Source organism: Pogonomyrmex barbatus, unplaced genomic scaffold (genome assembly GCF_055798465.1).
Source record: "Pogonomyrmex barbatus isolate J1 unplaced genomic scaffold, ASM5579846v1 scaffold14, whole genome shotgun sequence".
In the NCBI taxonomy this organism is placed as follows: domain Eukaryota; kingdom Metazoa; phylum Arthropoda; class Insecta; order Hymenoptera; family Formicidae; genus Pogonomyrmex; species Pogonomyrmex barbatus.
In genome coordinates this window covers 845,412-871,708 of record NW_028297110.1, presented here as the reverse complement: position 1 = coordinate 871,708, position 26,297 = coordinate 845,412, and the positions used below count along the sequence as shown (strand labels likewise).

Below are 26,297 nucleotides of genomic sequence, written 5' to 3'. Positions count from 1 at the left end.
CGTGCGTGCGTGCGTGCGTGCGTGCGGGCGGGCGGGCGGGCGGGCGTGCGGGTGCGGGTTATTCTCGATACATTTTTTAGAACAGTCAATTATGTTTATCATTAGATTATTTTTAAAGACAGATTATTTTTAATTTTCTCTAATCTTCTCTGTCTCCTTTATCAGTATATTGTTAAAATGCAAATGCAAATGCCAAATATAAGTACTTCGTTTAAAAATTAATTTATCAGAATCTAAGAATATAATTTGCATGAATTTCTTCACATGAATTTAAAAAGCAATGTTTAGATGACTAAATGACATTTCCTCCAAATAGGTATCCATGTTTAGCCTTTTGATAGAAGAAAATGAGAACCTTAAAGTATTACGATCACTGAGGACACTACGCGCTCTGAGGCCGCTGAGGGCGATCTCGAGATGGCAAGGCATGAGGGTAAATATTGCGCAGACAAAAACTTCTATCTACGAAAATCCGTGAAACACGAACGATACAATATACGAACGTAGTTATTACATATCATTGAGATAATTTTTCTTTCCGCCTCACAGATCGTAGTGAACGCGTTGATGTATGCAATACCTAGTATATTCAACGTGCTCCTCGTCTGTCTCGTGTTCTGGCTTATTTTTTCGATAATGGGCGTCCAATTCTTCGGCGGCAAATTCTTCAAATGCGTCGACGAGTACGGGGAACTGCTGGACATTTCGGTGAGTGTCACTTTATTAATTAAATATAATTCCTGAAAAAGAGACTAATACATAAAAGTGTATAAATTATATTTAGATTATATTTAGACACAAATTAAAATCTTTCATTAAATTGAAACGTAAATAATTTTTTAATTAAATAATATTAAAATATTTAAATTGGAAACTCTACTCATATACATCTATTGGTTTTCATGCAACAACATTAATTTCATTGCATATCCAATAATGATTTTACCACTCATCAACTTCTACATTACTCATATAAATTATCAGTTTTAATCATGACAATCAAATCTAGATGATAATATCTTTCATAAATGTATGATATATCAAATTGATTACAATTTGATATTAATTCTAAACTGACTTCATTGTATCTTTCCAATGCAATGATTTCATTTTCAGATAGTGAATACCAAGGAGGAGTGTTTCAGCAAGAACTATTCTTGGGAGAATAGCAAGATCACTTTCGATCACGTTGGTATCGCTTACCTGGCTTTGTTTCAAGTAGCAACCTTTGAGGGATGGATGGAAGTGATGGAGGATGCTGTGGATGCGAGAGGAGTAGATCTGCAACCGCAAAGAGAAGCGAATCTTTACGCTTATCTCTATTTTGTCATATTCATCGTCTGCGGTTCATTCTTCACGCTCAATCTCTTTATTGGAGTGATCATAGACAATTTCAACATGTTGAAAAAAAAGGTGAGCGTTGCTGATGATCTGAAAGTCATAAATTTAAGATATTTAGTTCGTTCTTTGTCGCTTGGAAGGTAACCCATTTTATCATTTTAATATATAAAACAAAAATAATTATTTATATCATATAATATATATTTAATATAAAGTTTCATACAAAGTAAAGAAAAATTCTTTAATATTGGTAAAATACTCTTGCGATTAGATGCAAATTATTATTTAATAATTTTGGAAATTTCTTTGATATTAGATTATTTAATTCTTAATATTTTAATCATTGATAAAAATATTTACAGTCATTAAAAATTTCTTAATGTGAATAATAAATTTGTTTCTTATGAATTCTCATGTTTGTCTCAATAGAATAATTAAAGAACTTTTTTTCAGTACGAAGGTGGAGTGTTAGAAATGTTTTTGACCGAGAGTCAAAAACACTACTACACTGCCATGAAAAAACTCGGCCGTAAAAAGCCGCAAAAAGTTATAAAACGTCCAATGAACCAATTTCTCGCAATGTTCTACGACCTGTCCAATTCTCGCAGGTAACTGTATAACGTTTTATGGCAAAGTAAAGAATATTGGTACTTTGAGCAAAGAAATGTGTTGCTTATAATTGTTGTTTGTCGATTGTCGTATAAATTGATGTCTCTAATAACACTTTGATGACCGACTTTATTCTTTATCGTAACCTTGCAACAATTAAAAAGTCTTAGTTTCCTTCTATATATAAAAAACATTATATTTAAGCAATAATTTAATTATTTTTCTCGAGAAATAACTTTCTTCTCTAGTAATTTTTCTAAGTAATTTTTCTTATTTCGATTACATTTAATGTAACATAATTTTTGTAAATATTACTATTATCATAAATCATATTTACAATGTTACAATGATTTATGTATTTTAATATGACTTGGTTTAAATCGTTTTTCTCTCAAATTATTACTCAATAAAAATTCTTATTTTTGTATCTTAATGAAAAACACTGATTTACATAATCATTATTATCACAATGTAACTTAACAATTTTATACATAATAATCTGCATGTTAACATTCTTTATTACAAACTTAATTCAAGATGTCTGCTCGGCACCAAAGTGTTAATCTTTCCTTAACGCAATCAAATGCACGTGTGTATTCGCTGCAATATTACATAATGTATGCTGATAGAAATGGTGCGGTCAAAGTGACGTAAAGGATATCATGCGAGTTTGATGTGGCGGTCGTACTGTGCAACATGTGTTCGATCGCAGTGCAGCGTGAGCAATGCGGCAGGTGTATATTTTCCCTGAAAATCACAGATATCTTAAATTAAATCGTTAAGAACAAACAAGTGATCTTTAAACCACCAGCTTTTTAATTATGGGATATTTGGGATGGTAATAAATAAATGCTTCTTATTTTTATTCTCGAAATTGATCTTGCCAAGTTTATTAAATTCCTTTACGGCGATTCATATATGTTAACGGTTTAATACATAGTTATCTGTGCCACAAATTATTGTTGATAAAGTAGTTTTGCACGCAAACTACACGATTGCATCTCCTCGTTGCTTATGCCGCTGTGTTTGGATGCATGTTTCACAGGATACCTATCCATGTGTTTTATTAAGATTTGCGATCAGAATCATAGACAGGTTCTCGCAGATTGTTATACTAATATTATTCACGACGGTATATAACAAAAATAAGAAGCCTGAAGAAAGAAGAAACCTTAACGTTTAACAACAAAAAATAGCCACCTATAAAACAATTGTATTTGTTTTCAACTTACTAAGCATCCATCAAAGAAGATTTTAGATTGTAAAAAGAAAGGTAAGAAAAAATATATTTTATTACATCTTGAAACTCTGGATCGTTATACTGGCATATAAAAGTTTTATCTCTAAAGAATATTAACTTTTTAAAATCAAGAGAGTCAAGAATTATGCTATAATATGTCAGAAGTTATAAGATCTTCACTTGCTTTTTCTACATTTTTAATGCCGATGCATCAAATATTTTGTATACATTTGTTTCTTGTGCGATGACACTTTTTTGCCCGGATTTGTGCATTATAATATGTATCAATCACTCCATGTACAAATCACTCCACAGTGCGTGAATTTTCTTTTCAGTTTCCAGGAGAGGCAAGACCGCGAAAGATAAATGCCGCGACTCGACAATCCGTTTCTCGGAGTAATGGAAAATCGATACCCAAAGGACATTAATGCTCGCCGCTAAATTATAGATACACAATGTCGGTGTATAGTGATATAACATAATAGACGAGATAAGCTGCAGACTGAGGGCTTACGTAAACTTCGTAATTCAGCACGCGCAGATTAGATAGTCTCTGTTCTTGTAAAATCAATGCAAATTTAAAATTAGCTGCACAATATATTGTGCAATATGTATATAATGTAGAATTATTGGTCTCGATGTGTAAACTATAAATGAAAATCTCATTTTAAATCTTTTTATCCAATTTACTTTATAAATGTATCGATACGTATAATGCATATTTTTATTAAGATAGACACATTTAAGATTATATTGTATAATTTTTCGTTTTTTTGATACACCGCGTATTACTTTAAAAAAAAAAAAAACCGAATCAATGCTAAAGTTAAATATATTTGTACCGCCAACGGATACTATTTACGCCAATTTTACCGCACAAATATTAAATGTGCATGCACGGCTTTAACACATCAAGAAAAGCAATATGATTGTTAAGCGATGTGCGAATTTATTGTAAAAAAGAACACGACTTAATCTTCCGTATAACTTTCCAGATTCGAAATAGCTATCTTCGTTTTGATATTTCTCAACATGTTGACGATGGGAATCGAGCACTACAATCAGCCACATCCCATTTTCTTCGTTCTCGAAGTGTCGAATGCGTTTTTCACAACTGTTTTCGGCCTGGAGGCAATTGTCAAGATAATAGGACTGCGTTATCATTACTTCACGGTGCCGTGGAATTTATTTGATTTTCTGCTTGTGTTGGCATCCATCCTGGGTATTTTGATGGAAGACATCATGATGGATTTCCCTGTGTCCCCGACGCTCTTGCGAGTCGTGAGGGTGTTCAGAATCGGCAGAATCTTGAGGCTCATCAAAGCCGCGAAAGGTATCCGCAAGCTGCTCTTCGCCCTTGTCGTCAGTCTTCCAGCGCTTTTCAACATCGGGGCTTTGCTAGCCCTGATCACATTTATCTATGCCATCATTGGCATGTCTGTTTTCGGACATGTCAGAAAACAAGGCGCCTTGGATGATATGGTCAGTACGAACGGTTATATTATGAAATATTATATTTACTTTCAGATTAAATTTATTATTATTAAATGTATATTAATTTTCTATATAAATTCAATACACGATAGGAATTGAATAATTAAAAATATCATATAAAAGAAAAACTTTTAATAAATTAATAAAATATTTCAAATAACGTACAGCTTTTATCATATTCTTTTTGTTTTATATTATTTTACATCAAGATTATTAGCATTATTATAATCTAATTGAAATTATATTTGTATATTGTAAAGTAGAAAGAAGCTTCTCTCTCTCTCTCTCTCTCTCTCTCTCTCTCTCTCTCTCTCTCTCTCTCTATTTTAATTATACATTTTAAAAAAATATTAAAAAATTAAAAAAGATTCTTTGACTTTTTTTTTTAATAAATAACATTTTGTTTCATAGGTAAATTTCGAAACCTTCGGTAGAAGTATGCAGCTGCTATTCCGTTTGATGACTTCGGCTGGATGGAACGATGTACTGGAGTCACTGATGGTACAACCACCTGAATGCGATCCCACCCCAAACAGCCGACAAATGAACGGAGATTGCGGATATCCTTTGCTAGCGATCACGTACTTTACATCGTTCATTATCATTAGCTATATGATAGTAATCAACATGTACATTGCCATCATCTTAGAGAACTTCAATCAAGCTCATCAGGAGGAGGAGATCGGTATTGTCGAGGATGACCTCGAAATGTTCTACATTCGATGGTCGAAGTAAGATATTATTCTTTTTAATTCTTCTAAAGAAAAGTTTTTTGTTCATTAGGTTGAAATTATTAAAAAATTATTAATTTAATAGTAAGATAATTTGATTGCAATTTTGAGTTGAAATTTTCGTTTTTCTATTCTAGGTACGATCCGCATGCAACTCAATTTATCAGTTTCTCGCAGTTGAGCGACTTTATAGCGAGCCTGGACCCGCCGCTGGGGATATCAAAGCCCAACATAGTAGCATTGGTTAGCTTTAATCTTCCCATCGCAAAGGGTAACAAGATTCATTGTCTGGACATCTTGCACGCTCTCGTCAAGCACGTTCTTGGGCACGTCGAGGAATCAGACGACTTCAGGAAGCTGCAGGAACAGATGGACGTCAAGTTCAAAAAGCAGTTTCCGACTAGAAAAGAATTGGAGATAGTGTCTTCCACGAGAATCTGGAAGCGACAAGACAAAGCTGCCAGATTGATTCAACGTTCTATAAGAGAATATATTGCGTAAGTACGACTAGTTTTTTATTTTTAAAAAATGAGACTTCTAATAGAAATTAAATAGTTTTAATATATTAAAATAAATAATTATTTAATTAATCTTAAAGTATTAAAGTGCTGAAATTCAAAACGGCAAGTAATAATATCAATTTAAACGTGAAATAATCAATTTAAACGTGAAAATTTTATCTATTTATCTTTATAGATATTAATTTGCATTCATCACAATATGAAATTAATCTCAATATATGCGCAGAATGAAAAAAGAGCGAGAAAGAATCGCTCAGGAGGTGGACTCGCAGACGCAGACCTCGAGTCCGGGCGGCGTGGATGGTAGGGGCGGGGGTGGATGGGGCGGTAAGCTGTCGGCTCTGCTACACGTGCATCGGGGTAGCCGGGCCAGTAGCCGCAAGTCCTCCAGGGCTAGCGACGCCAGCGATCTCAGCGAACTCGGCACCGCTTCGGCGTGGCTGTTCCCAAATCTTCCTCTGCTGTTGCTCTCCGGCGCCACAGGAACCCACGAGGACCTGCAACCCCCGGCGCTGACTGTGTCCCGTCCCTCACCGACCGCCGAACAACCTTCCGCTGCCTCTAGCTCCGGCTCAGATTCTCACGCTACTGTCAGGTTAGTGTATACACCCGGCGATAAGATATAATTTTTAGAATTAACAAAAAAATTCAGCTCGTATTAATAAATAGGAAATGTAGAAGAAAGATCAAATAAAATGAGCATTGGATGGTTAAATAAATGTTTAATTAGAACGAATAATAATAATAAATTTTAGAATTATTTAAAAACTTTTTCTTAAGTGACTATTTTATTATATTAAGTTGATTAATATTAATTTATTTACTGATTAAAATAATCTGATTCAAACGTGAATATAATAATCTCATGAATTAATTTTTAAAATAAAATACTAAATAACAAAGAGATAGTTACTATTGAAAATATAATTAAATTCAATTTTGTATCAATTAATCGCGAAGGACAAATACATAATTGTATTGGCCTGAGGAGTTTGTATAAATTAACAATTTTAAATACACGAATTAAAACAATACATGTCATAGTGTAATTAACTCTTGCATAACATGCCCTATTTTGTATACAAGATTAATCCAGCTTCTTTCCCTTTCAAAACTCCTCAGGCAAGAAAATGAGCAGGTAAAGTTGAACATATAGAACTAGAGAATTCTTCAAATTTTAGCGTTTGATTTGTATGATATTATATGAGAAATGAAAAGATTTAAATTAGCGATTGAAGTATTGCGTATGTTTATTGCCAGGAAGTATATAGAGTTTGCTAATTTATAGCCATAAAATTAGTACGCTACAGCGTTGTAAAAATACAACGTTTTAGCAAATTAGTAAGTTAGCAAAAATTAGAGGATAACAAAAGCTCATTGCGCATATATATTTTCAACAATGCATTACGATTATGATTCATCATTACGCTTATCGATTTGTAATTGTAGCTGAATAAAGAAATTATATTTAATGTTATTATTACTATTTTGATTATTGCAGCACGTTAATGACATTTAGATATATCATTAGCCTAATTTGGTCCACGTTATATCATATTTCTAGCGGACTTTAAATAAAATATTTTCTTCAGACTATGCAATTTTAAAGTTTTTGCATGTTACATATATCCGTAATAATCTCAGTAGAAAGCTCAATTTTATATAAACGAAGTAACGTCTTATTCACATCATCATAAGAAGTATAATATTGCTGTTTTATTTGTCATTTTATTTGTACATTGCTTTTTACAAGTTGCAGACGTACATACAGAAGTTTTTTTTTCAGAAGATTTAATTATATCTTTATAATTATTTATCCGTCACGCGATATTCTTCAGATGTCCCGCGAACATTTGTAATTGAGACAAATTGAGACAAATTGGATTTATAAAGAAAACAAACTCCGTTATATATCTTACAAATATTGTATACCGAAAGGCGTACATCTCTGTACAACAAATGAAACTCATTAATAACAATTTATTTCCTGCTGTAGATCGCTGGGCCCCACGCTGGGCCGGCAGGACGCAGTGGAGAAATACTCGGAGGAGGACATACTCAGTCCACCGACCTCAAAGCGCAGTTCCCTGCGACCGAGCGGTACCACGCTCTCCCTGAACACGTTGCAGCGGGATATCAAGGAGGCGTTCAATCGACGATGCGGCAGCCTGAGACGGCGGGCGCCGCCTCCATCTCCGGTGCAGCTGCCAGTCGAGAGTAGCGACGTGAGTATTCTGGTAACGGAGCCCAGTCCGGAGAACTCGGCACCGCCCTCGAGGCCGCCGCTGATCAGACAGCAATCGGAGGCGACGGTGGTGCATGTGCTGGTGCACAGGGAGAGCGAGGAATACCAAGACACGCCGGATGACAGCTGATCCTAGTTGACGACCATCACCACGTCGGACAGCGACAGCGACTCAGTGATAATATATACGTAGACGTATATTATATACATACATGTAGACTTTTCACACAGCGCAGATCTAATTCTAGATAGGACGATAAATCCGCATTGGCTTCTTCGGGGCGAATCTCCTCGAGATGGAGAGCGACATGTGCGTGCATGCGAGTATGTATGTGAGAGCGTCTGAGTCGTCGAAGTGTCGGAGCGATGGTTCTCGGCCAATTTGAGAAGAGAAATTAAAAAACGACCATAGATTTTTTGCTGATTGGTAAGTTGCTTTTCCGGATAAACATTGTCTTAGAAACCGTGGTACGTTTTATTCAAGTTGTGATGTTCTCGATTAGAAATGTGATTAATCACAGTATAATTATAAAAATGCCTCCTGACGATCGTTAGGCATATCTATACGATTAATGATATTAAGACACGTTACAAGAAAGGCTAATTTAATACGCAATCCTATTGTAATATTTAGACATGAGGCTTAGCATTTTATTTTTGACAAAGAAACTCTATTACTTTAAAAAATTATATCTGAAAAGATATGATTGTTTAAAAATTATGCAATTTGTTTCATGAAAAGAGAAGAAGAAAGTCATGGTTGAGAGCCATTGCATCAATAAACGAAGAAAGGGACAAGGACGAGATTGAAAAGAAATTTTCGGTAATTTTTTTGTTGTAAATAGTTGAAGGAATCGTTGAAGGAATCGTTATCAAGTTAATGCTTTTTGACAAAAATGCGTATACCATAATGCTGGATTTCCTGTAATGACGAAGAAATTATTTAAGGATGAATTACCAGCGTAGCGGAAATACCAGATGTAGCCGTTTTCGAAATAGAAATGCAATTTGATAAGATATATCAGTTCTCGAAGTTGTAAGTGAGTTAAAACGATTTTACTCGCTAAATTAAACATACACTAACATTTTTTAATTAGAATTATTCCAATCTATTTTTTGACCAATAAAAATAATTTAGTTATTATTTTTTAGTTATCATATATGTGAAAAATGTGAGTATCTAGAATATATGAACTTTTTATAAAAATATTTGCACGAATATATCTGTCTGTGAAAATTTTTTCATACAAAGCTTCAAAATACTTGAAAATATGATAACTGATATCGGAATCATGAAGAAAGTCTTTGAAAAGAAATATGGATCTCAAAAGACAAACAGATATTATTTATTTTATCACTATTTATATTATCTTTTTTACTTCGAGTACTGATGATATTGATAATAAATGAGCTTCGGCAATTGCTTCGGTCAATAAGACATATTATTACAACATTATTGTATTAGTAAAAAATTGATTTGCAATATTAGTAGTTCAATGTATATAATAATGAACAGTTTATTACATTATCAATTTTGCTATATAAAAAAATCCAAATTGATGCAATTGACGAGTCATTATTAATATTATCATAAATTCTAAGGACAATTTGCTTTTCAAGAACATTTTAAGAATCTTAATACATTTTAACCACATATTTCTGACGCCTTGAGCATACCGATATGTACAAATTATTCATAGCGTTAGTTTATACATTAGCAATTTTATCTATGCCATATATAATTAGATTACCATGTAAGGCACAGAATTTTAATTAGTAGTTTTTTGTCGATCAGAGAAAGATATTGCATTAAGAAGCACTGTAAGTGCATTAGCTTAAATGATTCATATGAAATGATTGACGACAAGTCAAGGTTTTATCGAATGAATTCGAATTTACTGCATATTCAATTAAAAAATTAATCTAGTTAATTATTAGTACTATCTTAAAATACATTCGAAACCGTCAAAGTAATGAGCTTTCTTTTAAGATAGCGACTATTTCTAGTAAGTTACGCTACCCTGGTAAGAGCATGCTTTGGGTTTATTTATCATTTGTTTGATAAATTTTTCAAAAGTTAATTATTAATTATTAATTAAGTTATTAATATATAGCTTAATATACAACTATTATATTTAGCTATTTATAATTTAGGTATTTAATCTCAGCGTTGGGTATCTATACATAAGCAATCATATACAAGCAAAATGTTTAAATTATTACTTTTCGTACAGAATCTAATTAAACAAATAATAAGAGAACTTGTATTTATTATTGCTATTTATTTATTCAGATTATCACATAAGATAACTTAAGAATTTTACACGTCGATCGTACCCAACACTGAAACTCTAAATTAAAAATTTTGGAAACTTTTCGATACGCGCAAATTTCAAATTGGGATTTTTATAGATAATTGGAATACTTAGTATTTTGAACTGTAATTATCAGAAAGTTGAGACATTTTTCCAATTACCTAATCAATCGCGAAATCGATCGCAGTGACTTATCTACCGTTTGGAGCTTTTCAATGCTTTGCTATTGAATTTTATTGAATTCTCAGACGTTTAATACTCACCTTTTAATACTGATTTATCGTGGCTTTAATAATCGAGAGAGCGATATTCGCACTTGCGTGCACGTAGAGACAGTTCTCGGTTAGCATTTAATGAAACCTTTTTACTATAACTCTACATTTATATACGTCGTGATCCTTGTCTCTTACATCGTAATTAAGGATAGTCGGACCAAATCTGGGCACATTCGACTTTGTTGTACGGTCTTCTTTTCAAAGAAGAAAAAAAGAGAGAAATTTAGATTGTTAGCACATAGATAATGCAGACCGCCCGGAGTTTGCTACGAAGAACGAATTTTATCGGTATACAAAAAGAGTACTGCCTCAAATCTTAGGGTAAATTAATCGCGTCACTAACGGCGAAGAAGATCGAAAAAAAAAAATAACGAACGACACGCAGATGGAAATAATGTGGCTTCCTTCGGTGATTATTATCGTAACTAAAGTATTTTTCTTTAATTCTGTTTTTTACTTTATGATACAGGATCTCTAACAATTGGCGGAATGCAAATATCTTGAAATCTGAATTAATTTTTAAACAGAAATCTCTTTTTTAATTTATAAGCTGTTGACAATTAAAAGTTGTCCGCGAATTAATCGTCAAATACATAAAGGAGCAAAGGACATTATTTACTATTATATTTAAAACAATATTATTAAAACAATATTATTAAAACAATATTTTTATTTTCTTTTAATTTAATTGTGACACTAAATTGGAGAACACAAATTCATCTTTGTTGAAGAAAAATTGACTCTTAATTTTAAGGAAAAAAAGGTATTATGTAATCAATTTCCTTTCAATTCTCGGATATCCTGTGTGCATTTGCAACACCATACTGCCATAGTTGTTCGATTAATTAGACGCGTTTTTTGTTATAGATCGTTGAACAAACGCTAAAGTAAGTCATTTTTATTTAGCAACGCTTTTATCTCATACTTCTTTCGACTCTCTCGATTGACCGCATCGTTAAAATTTCAGAATACTCAAATATCGCGCAAAATGCCCAAATAAAAAGTGTCTTGTACAACTTTGATGATTCTTTGATAACTGTGCATTCGTTTGACTATTCTAACACAATAAAATAATTAAACAAAACTCACAAAATTTATTAACACTAACGAAGCAAGTTAAAAAATTTCTATGTGCATATTCTCAAGTAAAATATTGTTAAAACATCTTTGGCAATACTCGTTATCGAGAATTAGTTTTAAAAATAAATCGTTGATTAAACGCTCAGTTTAATCTTCAGCATTTGTTTTATTCAGATAACATCCGATCAACATCAAATTTTCATAAACTTTATAAGAGCAGCGAGCATATAGCTCATACTCTTTTACTAATCTCAAATTCTTTATAAAACCAAACTTATGATTCTTATACAAGCTTTCTATATTTGAATCTTGTCGAATATTAATAATAATCTTTCAACATTCGTATCCGACTACATGTTAATCAGACATTGGAATAAAAAGAAACAAAAGTCTCTTTCAACCTAATATAATCTCGATTTTCAATATGTAATTTGATATTTATTTAACAGCGTAAAACAAATCGCGCAAAGATCTCAAATTTGATTATTAATGATCGCACAATAAATTTGCTTTTCTACAGTAGCAAAAACATTATCTAAAATTCGTTGCAACTCTGAATTTCTGTCCTCAAAATTTCTTGTTATGAGAACGTAACTTAACATTCAGGATCTTTTGCAGGACCGGCTCTAGATTTATTTATTTCAAATTTCATCAATATCATCATATGCAATTTAGCAAATAGATTTTTCCAAAAATTTTCAACATTTATGTTTTACATAAACTTCTTTTCGTAACTTGCATTATTATAAAAATTATTTGTTTTATAAAAAAGATTTATATTCCCCACAAAGAGTACCAAGAAGCTTTCTTCTTTATCTGTAAGCATCAATATTTTTTTTATATTTTCGTATAGCTTAATATAATCTTCGTCTCGTGTAGCTCATAGTTTTTCTTATAGTTCGAGTTTAATAAATTGAAATTAGATTAAATGTAAAATGAATGACAATCTTCTAAGCATGTTCCTTCGGAGGAGGGGACGGCAGCCGCGACATGCCGCTCTTGAAAAGTTATTATTATCTTATTATTAAAACACTTAGAGCCGGATCTGCTCCTCATTTTAAAAAAATACTATCTCTCGCGAAGGAAAAAAATCACGTGAGGCTGGCTTCGCTACATTTTATTAGAGATCTCTCGGACGAACGTGGGGGGAGAGGGCGCACGTTTGAATTACCATGGACAACGAATTATTTTAAGAGGAAGTCACGCTATACTTTTATCATAGATAGATATTATGTTTCCAACGCGTTATGTACTCAACAAAAAAATTTCTTGTTATTCCGAGATGTGGGAACTCCCATATTTCTCGGTTTTCTCCCCCTTCGAGAGACGAGATGTCAGGATCTCACGTCGACCTATAGTGCCTATTTATTGATTAGCAGACACCGAATGATTCGGCCATTAGGCTGCCGAAATCCGACATTGAACTCGTACAGCACAGGTGTCTGATTTTGTTTTAGATAATTTTTAGCACATAGAATACAAAATTTTATTCTATAAATAATTGTATAATTAGAAATCTTCCTACGCGTATGCGATTCTGTTGAATCAATTTACATTTTAAGAAAATATTTCTATTTATTTTTACCAATGTAGTTTAATTTACTTTTTATCTTTTTTTTTTTCAGAGTGAAAAAAAGGATAAAAAATAAAGTTAAACCAAGATTGAGATAGAAATGGACATTAGAAATCATTCGATGAAACATTTAAGTATATCTCTCGGACATCCGCACTGCACGAGGGCAATTTAATCAACGTAGAAGTAAATAGACACCCGCATAGCGTTTTTCATTATACATTACATATTGTAATCCGATGATGTTAATCAGACTATAGAGCACTTTTGGCAGAGCTCAGTAACTCCACTCGTGTGAAAAAGAAGAGAAAAAAGAAAGAACTAGGCAAACGAAAGAATGTTTTTTTCGTTTTTCTTTTATTCTGAGGGGAGATTTTCTTAAAACGAGGAACGTCTTGGTGATTCGAAAATTCAGTAGATTTGTGGAGATTCAACGAAAACGGGTCCGGGATCCTCGGGAGCTGGTTTTCACGAGGCATATACATATATATATATATATATATATATATATATATATATATATATATATACGATGAAAATATACGTCAATTAAACATTACATGTATACACATACGAGAGAGAGAGAGAGAGAGAGAGAGAGAGAGAGAGAGCGAAAAAATTTAAATACGATTGTTATTTGCGTAATTTTAATTGCGGAATAACATTCTGCTCCGCATCCCAATAGGTGTAAAAAATCGTCTAGAAAAGAGAAGAAAGAAAAAAATTGAATTGCTTGTGTGCTCGTCAATGTTTACCACATGAAGTTGCACCAATCCTGGCGTGTTCTAAATATTTTTAATTTAAAAATTTAAAACTAAATTTTTTTTATCAATAATATCATATCTGAAACAAGATACACAAGAATGTATCAAGAAATGTTGTATTTAATAGAAGAAATTAATAAGAAGAATAATCAAGCAGTCAATGATACAAATATATAATAATATCAATCAATTTATTGAACAGTCTTTTCAACAAAGTTATCATCCGCCTATTAAACATCACCACAAGAAAAAATTCTTATATCTTTACAATGCAAGATTTACTCACAAAATACTCGATTTACATATTTTTCGCTTATTATATTAAATTGGAACATTCTTATATGTCTTATATGAAATTGGAATTATTTATGGGATTTTATATATATATATATATATATATATATATATATATATATATATATATATAAAATTGCATAAATAACTTTAACTTGATATACGACATATAAGAAAATAAATACATTCTAGTTCATAGAAACTTTAGAAATCTTTAAGGGTCAACATGACTGTTCGTGTTTTATTCCTTCGCTCTCCGAAGATACTCATTTCTGGACGTGACAATTATCTGTTCGATAAATCTTATCAATCTTTTCGATTTTATATGAAATATCGATCTTCGACCTTTCTTAGAATTTTCCTTTTTTTTTTTTATCATTTTTTTAAATAGAGCTTTGATACACAAAACTTGTTCTTGAACCTTTTACGCTTGCAAAGATTTTGACCAAATTATTAAACAACATAAGAATTTAAAACTGGAAGTCCAAACATGTTGACGCAGACGTGTTGTTTAAAATTCGATAAGTTAAAGAGACACTTTTTATTCTAAATTCTTCTAGGAAAAAAAAAACCATCCTTCTTTTTTCTATCTCTTCTTGATTTAACGATAAAGCACAGCTTTGAAGAACAGAATGGAGATGCACCAAGATCTTGTGCAACTTTATGAAGTAAAGCGGCGTCTCTCGTATCTCGTGTGTCCTACATATGCGCTTGTACATATATACATAGGTAGAACGAGGAAAACCAGCCGCCGCTTTTTTGAGGAGCCGCGTGTCTTCTATGGCGAACTGTACAATCATGCGAGGGGTGGCTTCATTCCTGATATAGAGAAGAGATAATGCCCCGCATATTAGACCCCTACGACTAGCCTTTCCAATCATGTTATGCTCAATAAGCCTGCACATATTCATGCTCGCTAATATATATATATATATATATATATATATATATATATATATATATATTACATATGTATATATACATATATTACATACGTATGTAAAAAAAATCACACACACGCATATGGTAATTATATGTGTGTAAATATATATATATGAATGTGTACGCATATAAACTCGAGAGGTGAAATGGCGATTTGCATCGTCGTTAAAATATCGCTGTAGTTTTTAGAACTATATTCAAGATGCGAGAGAGAAAGAGAAATGGAAAGATAGAGAGAATTCGCAGAAATGGAATTTTAACGCAAGTATTTTTTTTGTTTTTTCAAACTGGTTCCTCTTCCTGTTTCCTGCTTGAAATCGGAGGGGCCTACAGCGTGCTGCCGAGTCCCAAAATCACGAAACAAAGAGATGAGTTCTCTGTCGCGTATAGATAAATTGTATATTCAGATAATTGCACAGAGCAAATTATATAGGGTATACATATATATATATATATACAAGCCGTTAGTGTCTTTAAAGTATCTGATTGGGATATAAGCGCGAGATCTCTCTGCACAGAGCGAGGAAAGATGTTCGATGAAGATGATTATGATGCAACTGCTTCTGCGGAATGTGAGACGTTATATATCATCCATTAATCTTGTTCTCGATTGCAGATGTTATCTCGGAGACACGTTGCAAAAAATTAATCGAATCTCTAAAGAAAAAGATTGAAATTTATACATCTCTAATATCATGAAAACTAATAGTAACATAATCTTAAAATTTTTACAAGCCCAATTTTTTAATGATATTTTTCGATTCTTGAATCTTTAAATTCAGAAAAAAAAATTAATTCTAATGTCTCAATCGAAAAAGGGTTTAATTAAAAAAGATTCAACATAAATATAAAAATAATATATAACTATTTGTAATTGTGTATATTTATAATTGTGAATATTTATAATTAAGAAACTATTATTAAATGAAGAATGAGAAAAATTTTCCCAGATTCGTATGTATTTCCGCAGAAGTAAGCCTAAATTATTTTGTATGAAAGAGACTCGCTATGAAAATCCTTTTACAAAATGCATGATAGAAAATCCGCATGATATAAATTTAATTACATGTTGGACTTTATATTGAGCTTATGAGCTTAAAATATTTTATCATTCAATTAATAAATTCGATATCGCGCAGTTTTATATTAAAACAATGATTCTCACTCGCAGCTTGTAAAAAAATACAGGATGATCGTTGCTCCTCGCTGCAAAGAAAACGGGATGAATTAAAGGGAATTCAGCTGCAGGAATTTTGAGCGATTCTTTAAATTAGCAATTTAAAATTAGATTTCTCGATACGAATTTTCCGAATGTGATATTTCCTTTAATTCATCCCGTCTTTCATAAGACAAAAGTATTTAGGAGAGATTAACAGATACCGTAAAAGATTTTACATGATTTAGCGATATAAAGGCCTCTCTCGGGGATTCTCTCCGTAATCTTCAATGGCAACTTGTTTTTTTCTTATTTATAGTTTTCCTCTCTGCCACTCTATACTTTTTATGCGATAATAACATCGTAGGCCATTTTTCATATTTCGCTCTCGTGAGGTACGATTGCACACGTTCTTTACTTCGCTTTACATCTTAATTATAAATAATTAAGAGTCCGTTTTTATAACAACGGCCTCGGTCAACTAACACAGCAATTTTCTGTTCCTTTTGAGATCATGACAGAAGATAATTTCGAAAAATTTTTATATAAAGTATCTTGGCAATTAATTCTCGGATATATATATATATATATATATATATGATCTTTTTTAAAGATCTATTTGCGAAATTAAGCAAAGGAAAATTGTCAATTTTTCATATCCTGTTATATGTATAATTCGCCAAGTTTACAACTTTTAATGTTAGACTTTAATATCGATTATCGTCGATATTTGTCGATATATATATTACATCATTGCATTTTTTGGAGAATTTTTTGTCTAGCACAATTGGCTAAAAGGAACGACGATAATAATTGTAATAAATTGAACAATGGAAGAAAGTTTAGTTGACCACGGCGAGAATGTCAGGATGCATTGGTACAACGGAAAGAAAATTTGTATATTTAATGCGATACCAGTCTACCAAGATGTTCTAATATGATCTTCAATAATTTTAGGTCAGTCTTGAATTCGAATGCGTATTATATATTTCTCATTTCGCTCCGCCTGACTCAGAGGCGCAAACTCGTCAATACACACAACGTTGTTAACAATATTGTAGTATATAATTATAAATAATAAAACAATCGAAATATAATTAGAAATGTTAAAATGTTATCGGACTGTTGTCTTCGTTGGAACACGTATCACTATTTCCGTCCACGATCTTCCTCAATACTTAATTGTAGTAATTGTAGATAGAGTCAAAAGAGTTCATTCAAAATGTTATTTAGATTAACATAATTAGAACAAATGTAATATACGTGCTAAAATGTAAATAAATTTATTTAATATATTCGAGCAGTAAGAAGTAGGCAAGAAGATATATTTGAATAGAAATACATATTGCATTAAATATATATATATATATATATATACACACACACATACACATTTATTTGCATTATGATACATATTAATTTGTTTCAGGATGTTAGGCGACTACGATTAATGACGCGCTCACATCGTTGCTATTACATGAAATTACAAATTAACTTTTAAAGAAGTTTATGGATTATTTAGTCGAAACTCTGGTACGTTTATTCCAAGAGAAATTCATCCCGTAGCTACGAGGTTTCGATTGATTAGTATTCGGTTCTTGCACATAATAATCCCATCTCATCTTTTTGCAGTGTGCGATCGCCTCCTCCTTTGTCGCAAAATCGACTGTGACATTTGACATAGGATCCCCACTGTCAAAAACATAAATATTATTATACTATAAAAAATACCATTATTTTATGTCATAAAATATTAATATTTACGTAGAAGTCCATCCCATCAACGGATTTTCCCAGCGTTCATGCGTATCAAAGTCCATTTGCCAAAAGTGAATATTATTTGTTCCTGATTGCATGGCACTTTTGGCAGGCTGGTAAATCCGTACTCTGCGAGTCTTAATATGCTCTTCTGGTACGCCGGAAACGCAACCAATATCCTCATCACCTACGGTAATTGTGCTTTTTAAGGCTTGTATATATTTAGTCTCCTCTGGCGACCGAAGAAACTCTTGAAGATCCTTGCGCTGTGCCAAATCAGGTTTCTTTTCTACTTCTGAGCTTTTACTTGAAAATAATCTGCTTAATCTACAAATATAGTTCCTTTAGGATTTATAAATCATAAACTCGTCTTTTAAATAAGTTACAAGATAATGTTATGTGCTCAGTTACTGTACTCTTATTTTAACAAATCGAAGAACATTACAATTACAATTTTCTAATTCTATATAAAATCGATTACAATCAGCTTTGTTACATTACATGATATCAAAAAAGTTTAGAATATTATAACTTAATTAGCCTACATCTTTCTAAACGATATTTATATGATTTTTCTTACAAAATAAATGTGTTACATAAAATTGCGAGGTTATGTCTTATTTATCTTTTTATCATTTTTATCTAAAAAAAAATGAAAAGGCACGATACCTAGGACTGCTCTTGTTAACCCTACTCGCATGTTGCAACAATGCGCGGTATGCCATTTCGTTCCCAAAAACACAACAAATAACAAATCGAATGAGAAACAGCTGATCACACAGAATGATTTTAGAACGATTATCGGCGAACTTAGTTCGTTCTTCGACCAATATGCGGCAGGACGGAATTGCAGCACCTTTTACGAAACTGTTGTACTACACGTAGCATCGAATATCGTAATATACTTTCTTATTTATCATATATTTTCTCTAAGAAAGAATTCTGAGAAATTCCATGAAGTTTAATATATCTTTTTAGAAATGAACCAGAAGTATTGAATACTTCTTTTATAATTAAATTTTCACATTTTTTTATAATGTTTATGTAGTTAATAATAAATTTGTAATATCTTTATGTCCTTTTAGTATGTATTATTTCGACTTTCTACCAAAAAATCATGTTACCCGTGCGTCATCAAGTGCTCGATCGATCGCCACGGACGAGAGAGAGAAAGAGGAAGAGGAAGAGGGAGAGATTGACCTACCCTTAATGGTATTAGCGAGTATCAGACGGACGTACGCATGCCCGACGTCACTTGTTCTTTCCCTCAGGAACTGCATCGCGTAGAGATAATGCCTCGCGAGTGACACCGCGGCGAGCAAATGTAGCTCGTGTGGGCTCGTCACCCTTTCAGCGCCTTTCGCATGTAATCCAAAATTGGAAGAATAAGGTTGTTGTTACATCACGCGAGACGAGGCAGAAAATGAGGGAGAATGTAAGTGCATATGAACGTACGAAAATATAAAATCGTCGTATTCTCTTGGTACCGCTGCGCTACCGTGGCGACAAATGTTGCGTGATGATTTGGTCCAAAAAATTTAGGGTGACTAAATGAAGGATAAAGAGATTTATGTATTTGTAAGATTTATTATCTATTTGCGAATTAAAGAAAATTGCAAGACTATTACAATTCGGCAAATTCGGAATTTGGTGAGAAAAAAATGTAGATTAAATCTTATAAAAGAATTTATTTTGGTAGAAATTAATGAACATTTACTGTTAAAATAATATTTTGTTTCTGGAATAAAAAGATATATTGATTAATTTTATACAAGTTATATACAAAGATTATATCTTTTGCAGGATAGAACTACGTTATGTTTTTTATTGATGCTCGCTCTGTGTACAAGAGTATATTCAGCAAACGCCAGACATATAATTACCAAGAGAAATTACAGCGACCAAAGCGTAAGAGGATATCTAGCGGAGGTAGGTGATTAAAGCATTCTATATTATAAAATGTAAATTTTACAAGTTATATTTAATCAAAAAGGATCAATTATGAAAGAAAGATTTATTTTCAAATTTAAAACGATGAACTTTGACTTCTCAGAGAATCTGTTGGTGGAACGAAGTGTGCAAGGAAGAGTTTCACAGTAAGTTTCGATGTCGCTGCCCGAGATGGTCTTATTGCCGTGCACCGGGAAGGTATTATGATGCGCATTGCAGTATGACACGCACAGGATACATATGGACCCAGCCAGAAATGTCATTGAGCCTCGAAATCGATAAATAAACAATGTTACAAAGTGCCAATCCTGCGAAGGAAGATGAATTAAAAAGAATTGATAAGAATTCATTTTGCAAAGTGGCAAAATAAAGTAAGTGAAATATAATTATTTTTTTTGTAATTAGTAATATATATATATATATATATTTTCTTATTGTGTCAACAATTTTGTACTATTCTGTGTAAATAATTCTCTTAATTAATTTGTTTTAAACTAAATTATTTTATTTTGTTGTTATTTAATAATATTAGAAATTTAATTTAATTTTTTATTTATTGTTTCTGTATTTCTGATTATTTAATTTCATTTAGAGATAATTTGTTTTTAATTAACATTAATCTGTTTTTTTTTTGCAGGAATGGCAATACGAAGGAAATCAAACATCTGTTTAAAATCAAAATTGGCGCTCGTTAAAGTTTCCACAAATTAGGTCTGTTCTTTTCAGTTGAATTACTTGCACGGTTCATTTATCTTCTTTTTCTTTTGAATGTGGAAAAAGAGAGGGAAAATGAACGGTATAAGAAGTTTATCTAAAGAAAACAGGCCTATTGTTTATTCACCGGTTAAACCATGGCACTATTGTTCCAAGAGTAATTTTCTATTAACAACTTTGAAAGAAAACGGGGTTATTGTAAATGCCCAAAGACATTTGGACTTGGATAAACGATATGATCGATATTTACGCATCGACAAACACTTATGCTGCCAAGAATTTACAATTGCTATATTATGTAAACTCATTGTGATCATTATTAATAAAACTCTGAAGTAATTTATGGATATTTATAGATATATCTAATAGATATGTTCACACATTTTTACACGAGTTATTTTCATGTCAAAATATTATTTTACATAGCTTTTTCTAAATATCTAATTTGTTTTGTATCGTTTTTTCAATATAATTTCAGCATTCAGCATATGATTTTATTATAAAGGTACAAAATTTAAATATATAAATAGTAAGCTTTTATCTTATTATCATAGAAATAATATTGAAATTAATTGCAATTTAATTTCCGTGTAATTAACTTAATTTTGCCAAATAGTTTTATGCATGTGTGCGTCTGGACCAAAAAATACTACGGATTATCAACAGTTATTGATTACGCTGCAAACGGATAAAACTCTGACGTCAATGGTTTCCAGGATACAATCACCCGATATTCCTACTCACTTTTCTGGGATAGTAAGCAGGACACCTGCGCACAAATATCGATTGGCGCCCACCTGTCTGATTGTACCGGATTTTTTCTCAACATCTTAATAGAGACGCAGTTGATTTCGAATAATATTTGGCGCAACAACTGTTTCTCACTAGCTACATTGGTATCAAACCTGTTAATTTTTGCTTACAACAGAGTTGCGATTATCTTTTTTTTATACTTAGACACTTCCATTCAAGTTAAAGTGGAATAATTGCTATCATCACTCAATATGAATTTTTAATGAATAACTGAAATTAACAATAGTTATTCAGAGAATTAATATTAGTTATATTATACCATAAACTACTAATTATTAATTTTATTATTATTATTCTCTTTATCGAAGAATCTTAATTATTCTTCACTTTATCTTAATGTATCTCATATATGTCATCATTTTCAATCAATCATGTGTTTTATTAATCAATCGTGTTTTATTAATTTCTATTTTTAGATAAAACTTTTTTATTTTAATAATATTATATCAATTATTTCATTTTAAGTTATAATCTAAGATAATAAAACAATTCTTTTAAATCCATCTCTCTTTTTTGAAGGAAAATGGATCTCCTTTCTTAATTAGATTTCTCATCAAATTAGTTGTGTTCCAATATCGAAATCTTGAATTATTTTATTCATATGTTGAACGATAGGTCAATTCCCTTTATACTTGTTGCATTCTCTACGTTGCAATCTCTACGTAGTAGTGTATTTCTAAGTTGTGACAATTTAAATTCGATGAGCGCTTGCGCGTGCTATCGATTCAGCTTCTTGGTTTGGACTCCGTCAGCTGTGAGATTTATGGAAAAGCAGAGAGACAATGGCGAGTGGAAAAAACCAATTCCTTCAAGTTCTCTTGATCTTCACAGTAGTGATATTTAGAGGTGTTATATCCAGTATCGACGATGGAAGCTTCGACGAAAGTAACTTCAATAAATTTGATGATCTTTACCCATTCTCTCACGTATGTACACATTCAAATAATTAACTTGCTTATTGAATATCGTAATTTTTATCTTAATAAACGATTATTTTGCAATTTAGAATCACGTTCACGCATGCGATAATTTGGCAAATAAATAAGCAACATATTCTTCTTTTTCACTTCAATTTTTATGCGTACTTATGTAGAAGAGAAGGTGGTATTATGAATCGTGTAAATATTATGGCCATTCGTAATATCTCTGTTATTAGGTGACGAATTCTAATAATTATTTATAGAATCATTTGCTCAATTTATCATTTGTCAATTTATACTGGTAGATATATATATATAAACATTCCCTTTTAAAAACACACACACACACACACACACGAATCGCAATGTTTTAATAATATAATAACGTAATAATTCTATTATGTTAAAAAGTTACGATAATTTTATTATTATCATTATCATTATGCAGGATCAATCTTTAGAATTTTACAACGCGCCATTATATCCCATTGAAAATCATCTCTGGCAAAATCCTGAAAATCTTGGCGAGGTTGCCGGAGTTGCAGTGGAACCGACTGGAAATATCGTGATTTTTCATCGCGGGGATCGAACATGGAATTATGAGTAAGTTATTAATAAATTAATGAATAAAATATAAAAAGCATATTATTAAGATTTTTACTTTCTAGGCAACGATTAAATATTTAAATATGTTCTATCACATTATCTTTCCCATTTAAAAAATAACTGTGGGTAACTTTGAAAATATCCACAATTTTTAGTTCAACTTCTGCTTTCTTAAAAATCTAGCTATGTCCCTAAGTCAAAGTATAATTCCTTTAAATTTTAGTATGTTAAATTATCTTTTCAAACATGTAATTTTATAATGTTCCATTAATAATAACGTTTAACGAATTTTTAGCACTTTTAACGAGAATGCAGAATATCAAGAGAAATATAGAGGTCCTATTCGTGATAACACAGTATTAACATTGGATCCTAAAACTGGCGATATTATTCGCGGTTGGGGAAATCAAACATTTTATTTGCCACACGGAATCCACATCGATCACTTTGGGAACATATGGCTAACCGATATTGCTCTTCATCAAGTATTCAAGGTTTCTAAATAAATTCACATTGAAGTATCCTAAAAAACTCATATGTGTCCGTGAAATGTGCTTTTCGAATATCTTGTACGTATTGTTGCCGCTTTGCAACAATTTAAAAAAATGTTTTATATAAAAATTGTAGGATTTTGAGACCATATGATTACAATATTGATTTATTTGCAATGATGCCACGTATCACGTTATAATTATAAAAAAAATTTTAGAACATAAATAAGTTTTCGTTGTTGATAAGACTTGGACATAAGTGATGAACATACAAATGTATTGATATTATTATATTTATATAAATTATAGTATTCGGCTTCCGGAGTTCTTCAGATGGTCCTCGGTCAAAGATTCGAACCTGGAAGCGATATAGAGCATTTCTGCCAGCCAACTTCGGTCGGAGTTTTGCCAAGTGGCGAGATCGTCGTTGCTGACGGATATTGCAACAGTAGGATAGTAATATTTAACAAAAGAGGCAATCCTAAATATGCTATTGATGAAAGTACGTTAATATTACTAATATTCTATCATAAATTTTCGCTTAATAATTTTTAAATATATTAAACACACATTCTCTTCTTTTGAAAAAGTTTATTTTTTACACTTTATCACATATTTAAATAAAATTAATGTTCACTTTTAGATTGGATTACTTTGAGAATCCCGCATGCCTTAACAGTTTTGTCAAATAGAGAAGTATGTATCGCTGATCGCGAAAATTGGAGAATTGTATGCTTGGATGTGACATTCTCCGGATTGAATAAAAATTTCGAATCTCCTTATTTTATTCATCATCGACAATTTGGCCGCATATTCGGAATTGCATCGTATCGTAAGTAATTCAATTGATAAATAATTATTATTACATTAAAAATAACGATTTTACTCGCATAATTAAATCAAACAATAACTCGTGGGTAGATGTCTCAATTTCTCATATATTGTATAACTTTGAGGATCACAAAATTATTATGTTTTTAAGTATGTTTTAAAAATTAAAAAATAAAACTATATGTCGCGAAATTAATACTGCACTATCATTTTTTTGTCTATGACATTATAAACCAATATAGCTGCGGCGAAAATACCGAATTTTAATAAATATATTTATAAATATATATTTAAAAAATAATATAAAGCCAAGCAAAAGTTATATATAAAATCAAAAAAAAAGTAGAAAGGATAAATATTTTATTATCATATCGATATTTTCAGGTGGTTTCATTTATGCTGTTAATGGTATGACGTCTAGAAATATACAAATTAAGGGTTTTACCATTGATCCTATAAATAAAAATGTAACTGGATTTTGGGGTCCAGAATCTTCAGTAAGTATCATTTCATATTTTTTACTTGACAAATTTCACATCATATTCAAAATTATTTTAATATTTTTTTATTCTTATTTATTTAAAAAAAGTATATATTGTATTTCTTGTATACATATTGTATTTTTTGTATACATGTTGTATTTTTTACAGTCCTTTACAAGACCTCATGATATCGCTGTCTGCCCATACGGTAGAGCTCTTTATGTATCAGAGATCGGACCAAACAAAGTATGGAAATTTGATCTAATGACCAAATCAAATTAAGCAACTATTGTTAACTGAAATCTGTTGTCTCATATATGATCCTGGAGTAAACCAAAAATCAAATTCATATAAGACAACAGAAAAACACAATCCTTTTCTTCCAATACCTTGTTACATTACAAAATGCTAATGTTGCTAACATAAAACTGATATACAATAAAAAGGAATATTTTTCATCACTCGTTTGCTAATTTAACATGTATATTATATAAAGAATCGATTATTTTAAGAGCCTGGAATGTTTAAAAGAATTGACTGTTTTAAAAAATTGATGTATAAATATTACAACAATTAACCTACGTAGAATTTAGTGTTTATTAGAAGTTCATATGATTAATATCAAGTAAATATATTATTGTAATATATATTATTGTATATATATTATTATTACATTCCAATAAAAATAAATAAATAAGTACCATCAGAGAGAAGCCTGAGAGCGGATATGTCTGCGATTTAGTTGTAATTTTATTTTGAAGCGCCTCTATGTCCATAAAAACATGGACATTGACCTACGTAATCATATGTCCATGATCCTGCAGATAATATCCATTGCGTGATTCTCATTCGTGCTATGTCCATGATTTTGTGGTTTTATTCCTTGCTATATGCAGGAGTGACAGTTAGATAAAGAGAAACGATCAATCTTTATCCGTCCTTGTCTCACAAAATCGTGGACAAAACGTAACGATTACGAGCATTTAAAGTTGAGTTATCAAAAGACATTGTAGAGCCTAGTATTATTAGTTAGATATTATTCGTAATATTGTTGAATATTTCGTTTTACACACGTTGTAAATATCGCGGCCTTCAAAATTGTTTACGTGCCATGGCTGTGATATGTACGCGCACCATGTTTACGAGCGCTCC

The 26,297-nt window shown here is 31.5% G+C and overlaps 4 protein-coding genes across 12 annotated transcripts in view; 3 read left to right on the top strand and 1 right to left on the bottom strand.

The window, feature by feature from the left end:
• The window catches only part of LOC105424883 (Na channel protein 60E), an 82,752-nt gene extending 65,055 nt beyond the window's left edge, over positions 1-17,697 (top strand). For 2 of the 6 annotated variants that reach the window (XM_011635366.3, XM_089073025.1), the window contains exons 13-21: positions 317-433; positions 550-708; positions 1,117-1,413; positions 1,795-1,949; positions 4,186-4,672; positions 5,096-5,415; positions 5,553-5,912; positions 6,163-6,531; positions 7,933-17,697. In XM_011635366.3, coding sequence (XP_011633668.2) covers positions 317-433; positions 550-708; positions 1,117-1,413; positions 1,795-1,949; positions 4,186-4,672; positions 5,096-5,415; positions 5,553-5,912; positions 6,163-6,531; positions 7,933-8,311 — 2,643 coding nt within the window. In that variant the 3' untranslated portion in view covers positions 8,312-17,697. The remainder of the gene's footprint in view (positions 1-316; positions 434-549; positions 709-1,116; positions 1,414-1,794; positions 1,950-4,185; positions 4,673-5,095; positions 5,416-5,552; positions 5,913-6,162; positions 6,532-7,932) is intronic. The other 4 variants (XR_967577.3, XR_016138401.1, XR_003096628.2 and 1 more) reach the window with 4 other exon arrangements.
• Positions 17,698-17,955: 258 nt separating this feature from the next.
• On the bottom strand, positions 17,956-19,192 carry ND-18 (NADH:ubiquinone oxidoreductase subunit 18). The gene is made up of 3 exons (XM_011635362.3): positions 19,008-19,192; positions 18,345-18,665; positions 17,956-18,272 (listed from the first exon to the last, which is right to left on the bottom strand). Exons 1-3 carry the CDS (start codon positions 19,061-19,063, stop codon positions 18,095-18,097), a joined length of 555 nt encoding a protein of 184 aa, XP_011633664.2. The 5' UTR covers positions 19,064-19,192; the 3' UTR covers positions 17,956-18,094.
• A 397-nt stretch (positions 19,193-19,589) lies between these two features.
• LOC105424923 (uncharacterized) lies at positions 19,590-21,351 on the top strand. Of its 2 annotated transcripts, none has more exons than XM_089073041.1 (4): positions 19,590-19,773; positions 20,142-20,267; positions 20,392-20,659; positions 20,926-21,351. In XM_089073041.1, exons 1-3 carry the CDS (start codon positions 19,762-19,764, stop codon positions 20,572-20,574), a joined length of 321 nt encoding a protein of 106 aa, XP_088929167.1. In that variant the 5' UTR covers positions 19,590-19,761; the 3' UTR covers positions 20,575-20,659; positions 20,926-21,351. The 2 variants fall into 2 exon arrangements, with proteins under 2 accessions (XP_088929167.1, XP_088929166.1); XM_089073040.1 differs by lacking the exon at positions 19,590-19,773 and adding an exon at positions 19,805-19,988.
• A 410-nt stretch (positions 21,352-21,761) lies between these two features.
• On the top strand, positions 21,762-25,882 carry LOC105424879 (peptidyl-alpha-hydroxyglycine alpha-amidating lyase 2). Of its 3 annotated transcripts, XM_011635361.3 has the most exons (8): positions 21,762-21,898; positions 22,545-22,741; positions 23,184-23,338; positions 23,637-23,835; positions 24,142-24,334; positions 24,476-24,664; positions 25,048-25,160; positions 25,314-25,882. In XM_011635361.3, the coding sequence occupies exons 2-8, from the start codon at positions 22,598-22,600 to the stop codon at positions 25,425-25,427; spliced, it is 1,107 nt and encodes a 368-aa protein (XP_011633663.2). In that variant the 5' UTR covers positions 21,762-21,898; positions 22,545-22,597; the 3' UTR covers positions 25,428-25,882. The 3 variants fall into 3 exon arrangements, with proteins under 3 accessions (XP_011633663.2, XP_088929161.1, XP_088929162.1); XM_089073035.1 differs by lacking the exon at positions 21,762-21,898 and having other exon boundaries at positions 22,431-22,741; XM_089073036.1 differs by lacking the exons at positions 21,762-21,898; positions 22,545-22,741 and adding an exon at positions 22,910-22,933.
• The last annotated feature ends 415 nt before the right edge of the window (positions 25,883-26,297 follow it).

What these genes read in the sequence shown, in the direction of transcription:
- ND-18 (XM_011635362.3), bottom strand. Translation starts at nt 19,063, where the DNA reads ATGGCATACCGCGCATTGTTGCAACATGCGAGTAGGGTTAACAAGAGC. An exon ending in GTTAACAAGAGCAGTCCTAG is followed by an intron (nt 18,666 to 19,007) that starts GTATCGTGCCTT and finishes CTATATTTGTAG; the next exon opens with ATTAAGCAGATTATTTTCAA. An exon ending in TTGATGGGATGGACTTCTAC is followed by an intron (nt 18,273 to 18,344) that starts GTAAATATTAAT and finishes TGTTTTTGACAG; the next exon opens with TGGGGATCCTATGTCAAATG.
- LOC105424879 (XM_011635361.3), top strand. Translation starts at nt 22,598, where the DNA reads ATGGCGAGTGGAAAAAACCAATTCCTTCAAGTTCTCTTGATCTTCACA. An exon ending in CTCTTCATCAAGTATTCAAG is followed by an intron (nt 23,836 to 24,141) that starts GTTTCTAAATAA and finishes TATAAATTATAG; the next exon opens with TATTCGGCTTCCGGAGTTCT. An exon ending in TTTGGGGTCCAGAATCTTCA is followed by an intron (nt 25,161 to 25,313) that starts GTAAGTATCATT and finishes TATTTTTTACAG; the next exon opens with TCCTTTACAAGACCTCATGA.
- LOC105424923 (XM_089073040.1), top strand. Translation starts at nt 19,890, where the DNA reads ATGAAGGATAAAGAGATTTATGTATTTGTAAGATTTATTATCTATTTG. An exon ending in TTCGGCAAATTCGGAATTTG is followed by an intron (nt 19,989 to 20,141) that starts GTGAGAAAAAAA and finishes TATCTTTTGCAG; the next exon opens with GATAGAACTACGTTATGTTT. An exon ending in TAAGAGGATATCTAGCGGAG is followed by an intron (nt 20,268 to 20,391) that starts GTAGGTGATTAA and finishes TTGACTTCTCAG; the next exon opens with AGAATCTGTTGGTGGAACGA.